This window comes from Stegostoma tigrinum, chromosome 11 (assembly GCF_030684315.1).
Source record: "Stegostoma tigrinum isolate sSteTig4 chromosome 11, sSteTig4.hap1, whole genome shotgun sequence".
In the NCBI taxonomy this organism is placed as follows: Eukaryota; Metazoa; Chordata; class Chondrichthyes; order Orectolobiformes; family Stegostomatidae; genus Stegostoma; species Stegostoma tigrinum.
The window spans coordinates 52,512,742-52,527,671 of record NC_081364.1 but is presented as its reverse complement, the minus strand read 5'-3'; the positions used below and the strand labels follow the sequence as shown (position 1 = coordinate 52,527,671).

General features: G+C 40.1%; 1 protein-coding gene across 2 annotated transcripts in view; it reads left to right on the top strand.

The window, feature by feature from the left end:
- The window catches only part of LOC125460131 (monoacylglycerol lipase abhd6-A-like), a 74,000-nt gene that overhangs the window by 38,932 nt on the left and 20,138 nt on the right, over positions 1–14,930 (top strand). For both annotated transcript variants that reach the window (XM_048547250.2, XM_059649952.1), the window contains exons 3-5: positions 1,707–1,863; positions 3,632–3,745; positions 9,008–9,140. In XM_048547250.2, the coding sequence (XP_048403207.2) occupies positions 1,707–1,863; positions 3,632–3,745; positions 9,008–9,140 (404 nt within the window). The remainder of the gene's footprint in view (positions 1–1,706; positions 1,864–3,631; positions 3,746–9,007; positions 9,141–14,930) is intronic.

Sequence of the window (14,930 nt, the reverse complement as noted above, 5' to 3'; positions counted from 1 at the left end):
CAAATTTTACAACTTTTCATTTATTATTGTTATTCCATTTTATGTTCTGGAAACTGATAGTCAGCTTTTCTTCAGTGTTATATTTTCAAATTTAAAAGGAGATATTATTGATCTTGTTCTGAGATGAATGGGTATGTTTTTTCCTCTTTGCCTATAAATTGAAATAGAAAAGCAAAGAACTACAGATGCTGGAAAATATAAAACTAAAATGATGGAAATACTTTATAAGATAACAGTGTGTGGAGCTGGATGAACACAGCAGGCCAAGCAGCATCTTAGGAACACAAAAACTGACGTTTTGGGCCTAGACCCTTCATCAGAGAGGGTGGTCTCTGTGATGAAGGGTCTAGCCCCAAAACGTCAGCTTTTGTGCTCCTGAGATGCTGCTTAGCCTGCTGTGTTCATCCAGCTCCACACTTTGTTATCTTGGATTCTCCAGCATCTGCAGTTCCCATTATCTCTGATGGAAATACTTTAACAGTTCAGGCGGCACAGTGGCTCAGTGGTTAGCACTGCAGCCTCACAGCACCAGGGACCCGGGTTCAATTCCAGCCTCGGGTGACTGTCTGTGCGGAGTTTGCACATTCTCCCTGTGTCTGCGTGGGTTTCCTCCGGGTGCTCCGGTTTCCTCCCACAGTCCATGTGCAGGCTAGGTGGATCGGCCATGCTAAATTGCCCGTAGTGTTCAGGGGTGAGTGGTTATAGGGTGATGGGAATGGGTCTGGGTGGGATGCTTCAAAAGGGCAGTGTGGATTTCTTAGGCCGAAGGGCCTGTTTCCACACTGTGGGGAATCTAATCTAATCTAATCTGTTGAGAGAAACAAAAGCAGAAATTGCTGGAGAAACTCAGCAGGTCTGGCAACATCTGTGGGAGGAAAACAGACTTAACATTTTGAGTCTGATGACTTGAAACAATCGAATGGCAGGGTGACTCTGTCATTCGCATGGCTGCCTCATAACATTAGGGATGCAAGTTCAATTTCACCCTCAGATGGCTGTCTGTGTAGAGTTTGCACATTCTCCTCGTGTCTGCAAGGGTTTCTTCTGGGTGACCTGGTTTCCTCCCACAATCCAAAGGTTAGCTGCACTGACCATGTTAAATTGCCCATAACGTCCATTCAGCGAGGTGGATTAGTCATGGGAAATGCAGGGTTACAGGGATAGAGTGAGGGACTTAGTCCGGTTGGGATGCTTTTTGAAGAGTTAGGGTGGACTCAATGGGCCAAATGGCCCGCTTCCACACTCTAAGGATTCTACAATTCTATGTCTGTTCATCAGAATGCAGAGAACATTGAGAGAAACTGACTGAACATTCCTGGTTAAGATCATTTCTTATTTTAAAGGAAGTTCTTCTCAACCTGAAATGTGGATTATGAAAGGAAATGACGTGAGATCCTGATCAATAAAAGCATGATCATACTTTGGTTCGGTATAACTATTATTGCCGAATGATAATATTGCACTTGAGAATAGTTTTTCCTCAGTCTACAGCGCAGTTGTACTTCCAGCTAGTGCAGGAAGCAGAGCGTGTTCTTTTTGAGATATGTATTTTAAGTGAAGTCTCCATGGGATTTGTGTAGTACCTGTCTTGTTAATCATAAATGTTATTCTCTTTCATCATCCTTAAGAAAATTGTATTGAAAAACTTGCAAGAATTAACAGAAAACCTGTCACTGGTATGCTGGACTGTCGTGATTTTTGCACAGGTACTGGCGAACAACGTTAGGTATGCAGATTAAAAATGCTGACTGTGGTAACTATCGATTCTGCTATTCCTGCCGTGGGAAACCTGGTAGTAAACCTTCCATTCTGATGTTACATGGATTTTCAGCTCACAAGGACATGTGGCTATCTGTGGTGAAGGTTAGTTCCCACATTCGTCATTGGTTTAATTCTTTCAATTTGAGAAAGTATGTAAAAGGCCATGATTATTAAAATTAATCCAAGTAACACTGCTCATAAATGCAGATCCTTTCCTAATTCCATTACTTCCTCACTTTCTCAAATCACCTCCTTCTGTGCCTGCACAATCACCATTTTGCTGAACTATGATAGACAACAAAAGACCCACTGGTCCATCCAGACTGTCCGATATAATTTTGGTGCCTTGTGCAGCATGATAAACAGAGACTGTACCTCACCCTGTGCTCTTCTGGGTGGGGTAAAAAGATGAATAGAAGTCCGAGCCATTGTGGGGAAGAAAATTAGAAAATTCTTCTCCGGTGCATCTAATTGATTGAACCTGGTCCAGGAGATTTCTCAGCTCCCTTTTTGTAGGAGTTAAACCCACATCAGTAACGAGTCCAGCTCTAATTTGCAGGAATTCAGTGAAGCATGCCCATTGCTGAGCAGGCAGCATGTTCCAGAGAAAAGCTGTAATTAATAACATAAATCTGGCCATATATATCTGAAGATCATGACATTTGATTCCTTTTAACCAATTTAGTTGGAACAAACTCTTAACTGGAACACAGTCTATTCCTTTCATTATCTTATTATTCTCAATCAGATAATCTGAACATTTACTTCTCTAGAATCCAACTCTTTTTGACAAAGATGCCTTAAATTAGGAGTTAGATTAATGGTCCTCCTTTGAACTTCTTCCAAAGCCTAAATATCACATTTGAAGTGTGACTAAAGTTTTGTACAATGACAGAATAATATGTCTTATCTTATGAATGCAGAAAAACCCTAGCTATGGCTTCTTGACATTGTTCATGGTCTTCCAGAGATGTATGCACTAGAATGCTCAGATTCTTCTCCATCTTCTTCAATGCTTTTGGATGTATGTGCACTTTTCCAAAATTGCTGAGATGAGCACAATTCCTCAAAACATTGACCTGAGGTGGCAGAACATTTTCAACTTCCCTGAACCACTTGCCTGGATTCACAAATACAAATAAAACTGTTTCTGTTGGTATCAGAGGGATGTTGGTAACATAGTTTGCTGAAACATATGTGACCAATAATTCTCAGCCAAGTCAATACATTTAGGTTTCTGTGGGGTGGAGAATGTGGCCGAGATGGGGGTAGGGGCTTGCATCTAGCTATGCAAGATCAGTGCTGAAGGAACTAGCATTGCAAGGCCCTCATTAGCATAAATGTAAAAGCAGCTTAAGAAGACATGTTGGTTTGATCTTCCCAGTTATGTACTTACAAAATCAAACCTGAAACATCCATTTTTTTCACACTTTTCTCAACTGTAAGGATTGGCGTTGGATTATGTTTTGACAGTGCATCTGATAGAAAAATATACAAATTACATAAGTGTATCTAACTTTAGTGTGGTATTACACACTAGACACTACTTGGGGTGACCATCGAACCAAATAGCAGTAAATATGAAGTTATCACAAAATAGTGATCAGGATAAAAATAAGTACACAACATTGATCATGATAAAATTAACCATCAGATTTAATTGCATATCAATAATGGCTTGACTGTGGAAGTTATAGCTGCAAAGAGCATCTTTTATATATATACTGTACTAGGTAAAGTCTCCATTCTTGCAGACTATAGAAGAATCATACACAGTACATGTGATATCACTGCGAGTGATTGAATAACAGATAGCCTTGTGCATCTTGAACTGAAGTAATTTAATGTGTACGTTTGTGCTCTTGATCAGTTTTTACCTAAGAACCTGCACCTGATCTGTGTTGATATGCCAGGCCATGAGGGCACAACACGTACTTGTGTAGATGATTATTCCATAGAGGGACAAGTGAACAGGATTCACCAGGTGAGTTATTCATTTATTGTAGCTAGTGATTAGTGTTTATGAGTTTGAAATTGCATTTTTATGAAATCCTGTGGCTCGACCGAAATGTCAGCATTTTTCACGAAGCCCTTTACTCCTGACTCTTACAAGGAGCTATTATTGGCTTTTTGCAGTAAATAAAGAATAGAGTGATTGACACATAGTTGCACACATCTGTTGCACAGTTCAGATTGACTTCCTCCAATATGTGAAATAAGCGAAGACAGCAATATTAGTCTGTGATTTCTGTCAGCTCTTTTATCTGGATCTTCTTCAAAAAATGACTTGTTTTTAATAATTGATGTAATCTAAAACAGAATGCAGAACAAAATAAATATATACATATAAAGTGCGATACCATTAAATTTACTGAAAAATATTCAACTGTATATTCAACAGAATTCTTCAAAAATATTCAACTCAAGAACAGAATTCAGACAGTTTTATATGAACAGAAGAAGAAAGGGTTTTGCGTTCATAGATAACAAGATTATGAACACAGCAGGCCAAGCAGCATCAGAGGAGCAGGAAGGCTGACATTTCGGGTCTAGACCTTATGCTTTTATAGTTTTTTTTTAATCAACCTGTTCGAACATTTTGTGTTAAACCTCTGGGTCAGGTGGGACCTGAACCCCGACATTCTGTCTGAGAGGTGTGGGCCAATTTTCCACGCAGCAAAGAAATTAGACAAATGACCAGATAATCTCTTTTATGGTGATGTTGTTTAAGGATTAATTATTGGCCAGGACACCAGGAGACCTTTCCCACTCTTTCTCAAAAACTGCCATAGGATCTATCACACCCACCCAAGAGGGTAGAAACAGCCCTACAAGTTATTGAAGGCATAATGTTCATCTTGTTTAAAAGATTTCAGAACGTTAGTGGAATTTAGTTAAATTTTGTGGACAGATTCCTTAAACCAGGGATGTATTGTCTTGAGAGGTGATCTATATTGAGATCTTTAAAATGTTAGAAGGATTTTAAAAGGGGTAGATGAAGAGAAATTAGGTGCATTGGTGGGGAAATCATGGACAGGACTTGAATGTTCATAATCAAGCTCTAATATTCAAATACAGCCAAGCATTTAGAAGGGAAATCCAGAAGCACAAAGCAATGTTGAAATCTGGAATTTTGTCTCCTAAATAGATGGTGAATATTGAGACAAACAAAATTTTCAAGAATGAGATCAGTAGAATTTTGTGGAGAGAAGTCAGAGTTAATGTTTCAGGTCTAGTGCCCCTTCCTCAGATCTCAGATTTTTATTCCTAAATTTATATCCTTTTTGGACCAATTTGACTCTCTACTCAACCCTTTGGTGTAACATTTGTTCCCTCAATACTGTAGGCTTAATTTTCCAGTCAACTTTCTGAGTTTCATGGAGGGCTTGTCTCTGTAAAGCATACTGAAATTTCTCATGCTAATTTTAGAAACTCAACTCATTATCTATGCATCATACCCCCACAGCATACCGCTTAATGTATCTTCCCTGTTGCCACTGTTGGGACCTCCCAGGAACCCTGGTATGTGCTATCTTTAAAGCCCAGCTACGCCCCTGGTCAAATGTAACAGGTCAGGACCTGCCCTACACAGTAAATGTAACAGGAGGGAACCCAAAAACAAACACTTCTTAGAACACATAGCTACCACGGCTGACACCTCATTTGCAAATACAAGTGCAAATGCATTACTGTTGGTCGATGTGTCACCATCACCTTCCAACCTTTCAAACAGTTGAAAACATTCACTTTTATTCAGTAACAGCAAATGCAAACCAAAACAAACGGAAGCTGCTTTTGAGAGCAAACTGGCGCTGCTTCCGAAGAGCAACAATTTTACAGCCAGTGAGAGATCACTGCACCCAGCTCACAGCTATTGCAACTGGATGTCCGTTCAGGCCTGTTTGACTTGTTGTGCTCGATGCTGCTGTGGTCTACCATGCGAAAGGTGATATCCTCCTGCTCAATGTCCTCATCTTCGTCCCCAGATTGCTTCTGTTGTTCCAGCTCTTCAGCTCAATCACGTCCGCTCTTTGCCTGCTCCACACCAGGGCACACCAGGCTAGGATTATACAGCATTCTCTGCCTGGATTGTACTGCAGTGCCCCCCCCCAGACTGATACAAGCATCGAAGCCTCAACTTCAAGTAGAGTGTCACCTGCTTCACCGTGACCCCAGTTGAAGAATTAACTGCATTGTATCTCTCTCCACCTCAGTCAGGGGACTCTGTAATGGAGTTTTCAGCAGTGCTCACAGTCTCCCTGTCTCTTGTCTCACCCAGTAACCATCCTTGTAAAGTATCCGGACCATGACAATTTAGAATACCCCTCCTTACAGTGGGACGTAGAGGACACCAACAATGAACGGAAGCAAGATTCATTTCTGCTATCTCCAACACTTCCACAATCTATGTATACTAAGGACATCTCTGACAGAGTTCCTTGGAGTAAGCGTCCTAGGCCCAACCATCCTCAGCTGCTTCATCATTGACTTCCCTCCATCATAAGGTCAGAAGTGGGGATGTTTGCAAATGATTGCACAATGTTCAGCGCCATTCGCGACTCCGCAGATACTGACGCAGTCGATGTTCAAATGCAACAAGATCTGGACAATATCCCGGCTTGGGCTGACAAGTGGCAACTAACATTCGTGCCACACAAATGCCAGGCTATGACCATCGCCAATAAGAGACAATCTAACCACTGTCCCTCGGCATTCAGTGTTGTTACCATCACTGAATCGTTCACTGTCAACATCCTGGGATTTATCATTGATCAGAAGCTCTACTGGACTCACCACATAATTGCAGTGGCTACAAGTGCAGGTAGGAGGCTAGGAATACTCAGTGAGTAACTCATCTCCTGACACCTCAAAGCCTGTCCACCATCTACAAGCCACAAGGCAGGAGTGTAATTGAATAATCCCCACTTGCCTGAATGAGTGCAGCCCCATCAACACTCAAGAAGCTGGATACCATCCAGAACAAAGCAGCCCGTTTGATTGGCACTGCATCCACAAGCATCCACTCCCTATACCACCAACGCTCAGTAGCAGCAGTGTGTACTGTCTACAAGATGCACTGCAGAAATTCACCAAAGATCCTCAGACAGCACCTTCCAAACCCACAACCACTTCCATTGAGAAGGACAAGGGCAGGAGATATATAGGAACACCACCACCTTCAAGTTTCCCTCCAAACCACTCACTATCCTGACTTAGAAATATATCACCATTCCTTCACTGTCGCTGGGTCAGACTCCTAGAATTCCCTCCCTAATGGCATGTGTGTCAACCTGCAGCAGGTGGTCTGCAGCGCTTCAAGAAGACAGCCCAACACCACCTTCTCCAGGGCAACTAGGAATGGACAATAAATGCTGGCCAGCCTGCAATGCCCACATCCCACAAAATGAATAAATAATAAAAATAAAACTAAGGTTATGTTTCAGTACTCAAGGATTAAGGAGCACATTCAAGATTGCTGTTCCTAAGTGCTGTGCTGGAACTTCTGCGAGTAATAGATGTGAGTTTCTAATGGCTAATGAGGATAGTAACTAGGTCAAGATCAAATAGCCCATTAACATTCATTGTCAAATAAAGTTTGCTGTTAGATCAGTTAACTTGATGCAGATTGAAGTTTGAACCTCAGGCCTCCTGGCCTGTCCAGCACAATTGTTTACTGTATAATTTTCCGCAAAACCATTCAAAGCCATATTTGTATATTCCCACTATTAGATTCCAAGTGGAGGGAAAATTAAGAAGTCCTGATAGGAAACACTGTTTTAAAGTCCTAGCTGCAAGTGGAATACATTTAAGAACTGATTTAAGGAAGAATGTAAATGCGTTGGGGGCAGTTCAGAGAAGGTTGACTAAATGTGAATGTTGACTTATGAGGAAAGTTTGAACAAGATGGGCTTGTATTGCTGGAATTCAGAAGACCAAGAGATGATTTGATTGAAACCTATAAGTCACAAGGGGTTTTGACAGGGTAGTTGTGGAGCGAATGTTTCTTCTTTGGATCAATCTAGAACCAGGGGTCACTGTTTAAGAGCTAGAGTCAACCATTTAAGACGGAGATTGGACAAAACAGTTTTTCTCAGAGGATCATGAGTCCTTAAATACTTTTAAGTCTGAGGTGGATAGTTCCTTGATAAGCAATGAGGGTGAAAGGTTATTGGGGGTATTGAGGTTACAGTTATATCGGCTATGATTTTATTGAATGGTGGAGCAAATTCAGTGGGCTGAATGGCCTACTCCATCTCCGAATTTTTATGTTCACATGAAAATGGATATGGAAGTCAAGTTGTAGGATTGAATTTGCCTGGGTTTTTAATATTATTAATATTAGTATTGGTCAGGACATCGTCCTAGAATGTGTTAATGCAAAAGCCACTTTAGCAACTGGTTAGTGTACATTCTAAGCCAGTTCCATCTGTTAAATACTTGTTATTTAAAACGTTATATCCAGGACCTGATCTTCTTACACCTCTGAACAAAAGCTTATTCCTTTGTTTCAAGTGTTTCATGCTTTTGATATAGGATTTTAATTAACATTCTGAATAAATGAACCTGTGTTCTCCAAGTGTAACTGAGCTGACCTCCATGGTAACTTGGCTAAATCAAACATATTTTCATTTCTTTAATGTATTTAACTACTTTAGCTAATCCAAAGAATCTGTTTTGATGTTAACAAAGCTTAAATTTACTTTGTTTAAATTAGAAAATTACGCTACAAGCAGAAAAACAAACAGAAGAACTTATGATGCCTATGATAAAGTCCTTACAAAGCTGTCTTTTAATAATTGAGCATCATTCTCAATGACCGATTATTCAGTTTCAAATTCGTATGCTGATCCCTCCTTTCAGTACAACTTCAGAGGATAATCCCTGATTTATCATCATGTGATGAATTTTCCAAAAAAAGATAATGCCCAGGAAGCTCATAGTAAATTGAAAAAGAACTGTGTCGAATTTACATATTACCACGTGTAATCCTTCACATGCTTTTTCCAGAATGTTTTGGCTTAGAACTTTTTAAAATTTACTTTGTAGGATTTGCTATTAATCCTCTTTGCTTGCAAAACTAATCATACCTGTGTCCCACCGATATAGAAGCTGAAAAATGCGTGTCTCTGTAGAAACTATTATTCGAGTCACTCTCTCTTGTTTCTGAAGGCAGAATCTGAGGATCTAGGTCAATTTTGTTGAGCTGAGCTGCAAACCATGAAAATCTGTGTTCTCTCTTATCTAGTTTGTTGAATGCATTGGGTTGAATAGGAGACCGTTTCATCTGGTTGGTACATCAATGGGTGGTAATGTTGCTGGTGTATATGCTGCTCGGCACCCAACAGACATCTGTGGCCTAACTCTCATCTGTCCTGCAGGTAGGTTCTTAATGACTTGAAACTTCAGTTTATTGACGTGGAACACTGCCCTACACAAAAGCAGAATATTGTGGATACTAGAAATATGAAATTAAAATAGGTGTTGCTGGAAATACTCATCCGGGTCAAGCAGCACTTGTAGCGACAGATTCAGGAGTTCATATTTTTGTTCAAAGGCCTCTTATCAGAGCACTGACCTATGGCATTTTGTCAATTTTCATGATTCATGACCAAATTTCAACAGCATTATTTTAAGGCAGCAGTTAGTCTGTATACTCAAAGTTCTCTTGGCAATAGCTTCCTCTGAAAAATTTAATGTCTAATAATTTTACAATAATTCCACAAAACTGGGCACACAGAGTATTGGAACATGACAATTATTATTGGTCATGATTTGTAAGTTAATTGAATACATTTTGCTTTTCATTCCCACTAACTTGTGTGTTAGGGGATTCTGTCACGTAGTAACATTGCCTTTTGTGTTTGTGTCAATGCTTTGGGTGTGTGGGGTCTCACAGAAGCAGAATTGGAAGAATTCATCAGTATCACCAATAATGATCAACTATCCATTAAATATAAAGTCACATCACGCAAGGAAAGCAATGATTTTCTAGCTACCACAATAGTCAAATTGGCACCAGGCAACAGGTATAAGTTAGCAACCAAATTTTGTTTTTGAAAATAATTGACATAAAATTTGTGCACATAAAGGCTATTGCCATAAACACACCTTCTTGAATGATCTTTTTTAAATCTCTCTCCTCTCACCTTAAAAATGTGGCCCCTAGTCTTGAAATTCCCCATCTTAAGGAAATGACAACTACCATCAACTCTATCTATATCTCTCATTATTTTATAGACTTCTGTCAGGTCATCTCTCAACCTCCTATGCTCCAGTGAGAAAAGTCCCAGCCTATCCAGCCTTTCCTTATAACTCAAATCTTCCATATTTGGCAACATTTAGTAAATCTCTTCTTAGCCATCTCCAGCTTGATAATATCCTTCCTTAACTGGGTGACCAATGTCCTGCAAAACCTCAACAATCCCAACTCCTGTAATCAAAAGGACTGAGCAGTGTAGGCACGCATGCCAAACACCTTTTTAACCATCCTGTCTGTATGTGATGCAAACTTTAAAGAATTATGTATCTGCAGCCCCAGGTCCCTTGTTTGTGTTACCAAAATACAATACCTCACACTTATCCAGGTTACATTCCATTTGCCACTTTTCAGCCCATTGACCCATTTGATCAAGATCCCTTTGTAATCTTAGAAAACCTTACTGACTGTCTACAATGCCACCAATTTTGGTGTCATCCACACACTTATTAACCATGCCTTCTTTATTTTCATCCAAATCATTTATATAGGTGACAAACAAAAGAGGAACCAGAACTGATGAAGGGTCTAGGCCCGAAACGTCAGCTTTTGTGCTCCTGAGATGCTGCTTGGCCTGCTGTGTTCATCCAGCTCCACACTTTGTTATCTAGGAACCAGAACTGATCCCTGTGGAACACCGCTGGTCACAGGTCTCTAGTCTAAAAAGCAACCCTCCAACATTATTCTTTGCCTCCTGCCATGAAACCAATTATTTATCCAACTGATAATCGTACCCTGAATCCCATGTGACCTAAATAAAAACCAAAAGAACAGTGGATGCAGTAAATCAAGAACAAAAACAAAGTTGCTGGAAAAGCTCAGCAGGTCTGGCTGCACCTGTGAAGGAGAAAACAAAGTTAATGTTTCGGATCCAGTGACCCTTCCTCAGAACTGTCTGTAGTTCTCTAGTTTTCTCCTTCACAGATGCTGCCAGACCTGCTGAACCTTTCCAGCAAAATTGTTTTTGCCCACATGATGTAACCTTACTAATTAGTCTACCATGTGGAACATGGTCAAAGGCTTTACTAAAATCCAAATAAACAGCATCTACTGCTCTGCCATCATCAACCTTTTTCGTAACTTCCTTAAAAAAAAATCAAGTTTGTGAGACAGGATTTTCTTCACACAAAACCATCCTGACTATTCCTTAATCAACTTTTGTCTCTCTAAATGTCTGTAAATCCTATCTTTTACAATCACATCCAACAATTTACCCACAACCAAAGTCAGACTCACAAATCTATAGTTCCCTAGTTTCTCCTTACAACCTCTCTTAAATAAAGGTACAGCATTAGCCACCCTCCTGTCATCAGGTGCCTTACCCATCGTTACAGATGATGCAAATATTTCTGCACGGGGTCTTGTAATTTCCTCCCTTGTATCCCAGAATGTTGTGGGAAGGATGAGATCAGATCCTGGAGATTTATCCACCTTCATATTCTCTAAGACTTCCCAAACCTCCTCTTCTGTAACGTGAATTGTTTTCAAAACATCAAAGTTTATTTTTCTGCCTTCTCTAGGTTCCATTTCTTTCTCCACAGTAAAAACCTCTGCAAAATATTCATTTATTATCTCTCCCATTTCCTGGGGTTCAACACAAAAATGATCTCCTTGATCTTTAAGAGGCCCAACCCTCTGTCTAGTTACCCTTCTTGCTTTTAATGTGTTTGTAGAATCTTTTTGGATTATCCTTAACCTTAGCTGCCAATGCTATCTCATATCCCCTCTTTGCTTTCCCGATTTCTCTCTTAAGAATGCCCCTATACTCTTTATATTAAGAGATTCAATTGAGCCAAGTAGTCCATATGTAAAAAAAAATTCTCTTTTATTTTTGACTAGAACATCAATATCTTTATTCATCCTTTGTTACTTAGTCTTACTGGCCTTAGCCTTTGCTGTAACAGGAACAAAATGTCTCTGAACTGTTGTCATCACACTCTTGAACACCTCCCATTTGTCAGATGTCCTTTTACCTGTGCGCAGTCTAATCCAATTAACTTTTGCAAGCTTTTGTCTCATACCGTTAACATTATTAAATTATTTTCCTCACACAAAACCATGCTGACTATTCCTTAATCAATTTGCATCTCTAAATGTCTGTAAATCCTATCTGTTGTAATCACATCCAACAATTTATCCGCAAACAACATCAGACTCACAAGTCTATAGTTCCCTAGTTTCTCCTTACAACCTCTCTTAATTAAAGGTACAGCATTAGCCACCCTCCTGTCATCAGGCACCTTACCCATAGTTATAGATGATGTAAATATTTCCAATTACTCCAATTAAAAACTTTAACTTTTATGGAACGCTTATCCTTTTCCATAACCGTTTTGAAATTAATAGAATTATGACCGCTAGACCCAAAGTGTTTCCCCACTTTTACTTCAATCCCCTGCCCTGACCTATGGCCCAAAAGAAAGTCTAGCTTTGCTCCTTTTCTAGTAGGACCATCCACATATTTATAAAGAAAATTTTCTTGAGCACATTTGACAAATTCTTCAGCAGCCAAACCTTTAACAGTCGGTAGTCCCTGTCAATGTTTGGAAAATTAAAATCCCCCATTATTACCACCTTTCTATGCTTACATATGTCTGAGATCTCCCTACATATTTGTTTCTCAATTTCTGTCTTACTATTGGGGTGCATATAGTACAATCCCATCAACGTGATCTTTCCTTTCTTGTTTGTAATTTCTACCCATACATTTTCACTGGACTTCCTTCAGAAATATCTTCCCTAGTTACAGCAGTATTGTATTCCTTCACCAAAAACGCCACTGCCCTCCCCGCATTGCCTCCTTCTTTCTCCTTCCTGTAGCATCTAAAATCAGGAACATTGAGCTCCAGCCTTGGCCATCTCTCAGCCAAGTTTCTGTAATAGCTACGATGTTCTAATCCCGTGTTCTTAATCATGCCCTGAGCTCCTCAGCCTTACCTGTAAGACGCCTTGCATTGAAATAAGTGCAGTTTAGTTCTTGAGAGCTACTACATACTCTGGCTCTCTCTTGTCTTTCTTTCCTAATTGACGTGCTCTCCTCACATTCAAAACCCATCTCATTAATCCTTCCATTTAAACTGCAACATAAAATTTCTCCACTCACTTTCTCTGTCAGTATAAAGTCTCCCTTAAGAGAATGAGCAAATCTCTCTAGATAACAAGATGTAGAGCTGGATGAACACAGCAGGCCAAGCAGCATCAGAGGAGCAGGAAAGCTGACGTTTTGGGTCTAGACCCTTCTTCAGAAATGGGGGAGGAGCAGGGGATTCTGAAATAAATAGGGAGAGAGGGGGAGGCAGTTATTCTGAATGAAGAATAAAAAACAACTCAGCCATTCACTGTAGACCCTTAAGAAAACCGTTTAAAAAAGGTCTCTTTGGAAAAATAAACGTTCTTTTTGTTCATTTTTTCTTCTTGACATTAAAACAAAATGGAAAAAATCTTATATTAATAAACTATAATGACAATAATAACTGTAAAATTGTTAAAACAAACACCATGATAAATCTTTGACAACAAACTGTGGAGCTGGATGAACACAGCAGGCCAAGCAGATTCTTAGGAGCACAAAAGCTGACGTTTTGGGCCTAGATCCTTCTAGGAGGGTTTTTGTGCTCCTAAGTTGCTGCTTGGCCTGCTGTGTTCATCCAGCTTCACACTTTGTTGTATCAGATTCTCCAGCATCTGCAGTTCCCATTATCTCTGTAATAAATCTTTAACTAAGTTTGCAATCCCAGCAGCAACTGCAAGATCCATACAGCTCACTTGTTTAACCTTTTCCTGCTAAAGCTACTGTGTTGTGAATAAGTTATTACATCTTTTTGTTTATGTTGTTAACCTAGTGTCTGTTATTGGTTGTTCACAAAGTCTAGTACTGGTTATTGAAAGAGTCTGGTTAGGAACCATTGGGCAATTTTGAGAACCATTGAGTATTTCAATGTTATTGTGTCGCAAATACAGGAACAGGGAGGTGGATTTGTTTTGGCTCCGTGACGTAATGTAGGATTTTACATTCATTTACAAATACGTCAGTGATTTCAGGTTTTTCAGGTTTATAGTTATCTGAGATAGTAGGAACTGCCGAGGCTGGAGAATCTGAGATAACAGAGCGTAGAGCGGGATAAGCACAGCAGCCCAGCAGCATCAGAGGGGCAGGAAGGCTGAAGATTCAGGTCTGGACCCTTCTTCAGAAATGGGGGATGGGTAGGGGATTCTGAAATAAATAGAGGAGGGCGGAGGCGGATGGAAGATGTATAAAGGAACAGATAGGATGGGAGACCCTCCCCCTCCCCTCTCTATTTATTTCAGAATCCCCTTCCCGTCCCCCATTTCTGAAGAAGGGTCTAGGCCTGAAATGTCAGCTTTCCTGCTCCTCTGATGCTGCGTGGCCTGCTGTGTTCATCCAGCTCCACACTTTGTTTCTGAGATACTTTGCTGCTAGGCTTAATACTGGTTCCTCTTTGCAACCTCTCTGTCTCTTCCGCTCTTGCAGCCTCTCCCTCTTCACCCCGCTGTCTCCACCTCAAGAAACATTCCTCTTTCTGATGTAAAATACCCCCACTTGTGTGTAAAGGTTCTGGCCCAGATATCAATAGCAGGCAACAATTTTGGATTCTTTCCATTTCATGTGATACACCTTTATTACACAACAAAGCAACATTACATACTCACAATGATACTGATTGCTCAGAAGCTCCACAAAACTGTCTGCCTCAGGGGGTCAATCCATCAACTGATTTCCCAGTCTGGTTTTGGAGCTGGTGAACAAACTGCAGTAACGTGTCATTTATTTTTTTAAAATACCTATTCCTTTGCTATGAAAGTACCATATAAGGTAATAGCTGGTTTGGCCCATTTTAATTGCTTTTCAATTATATCACTGTCCTGTTTGAAGTCATAGCCAGATGTATCA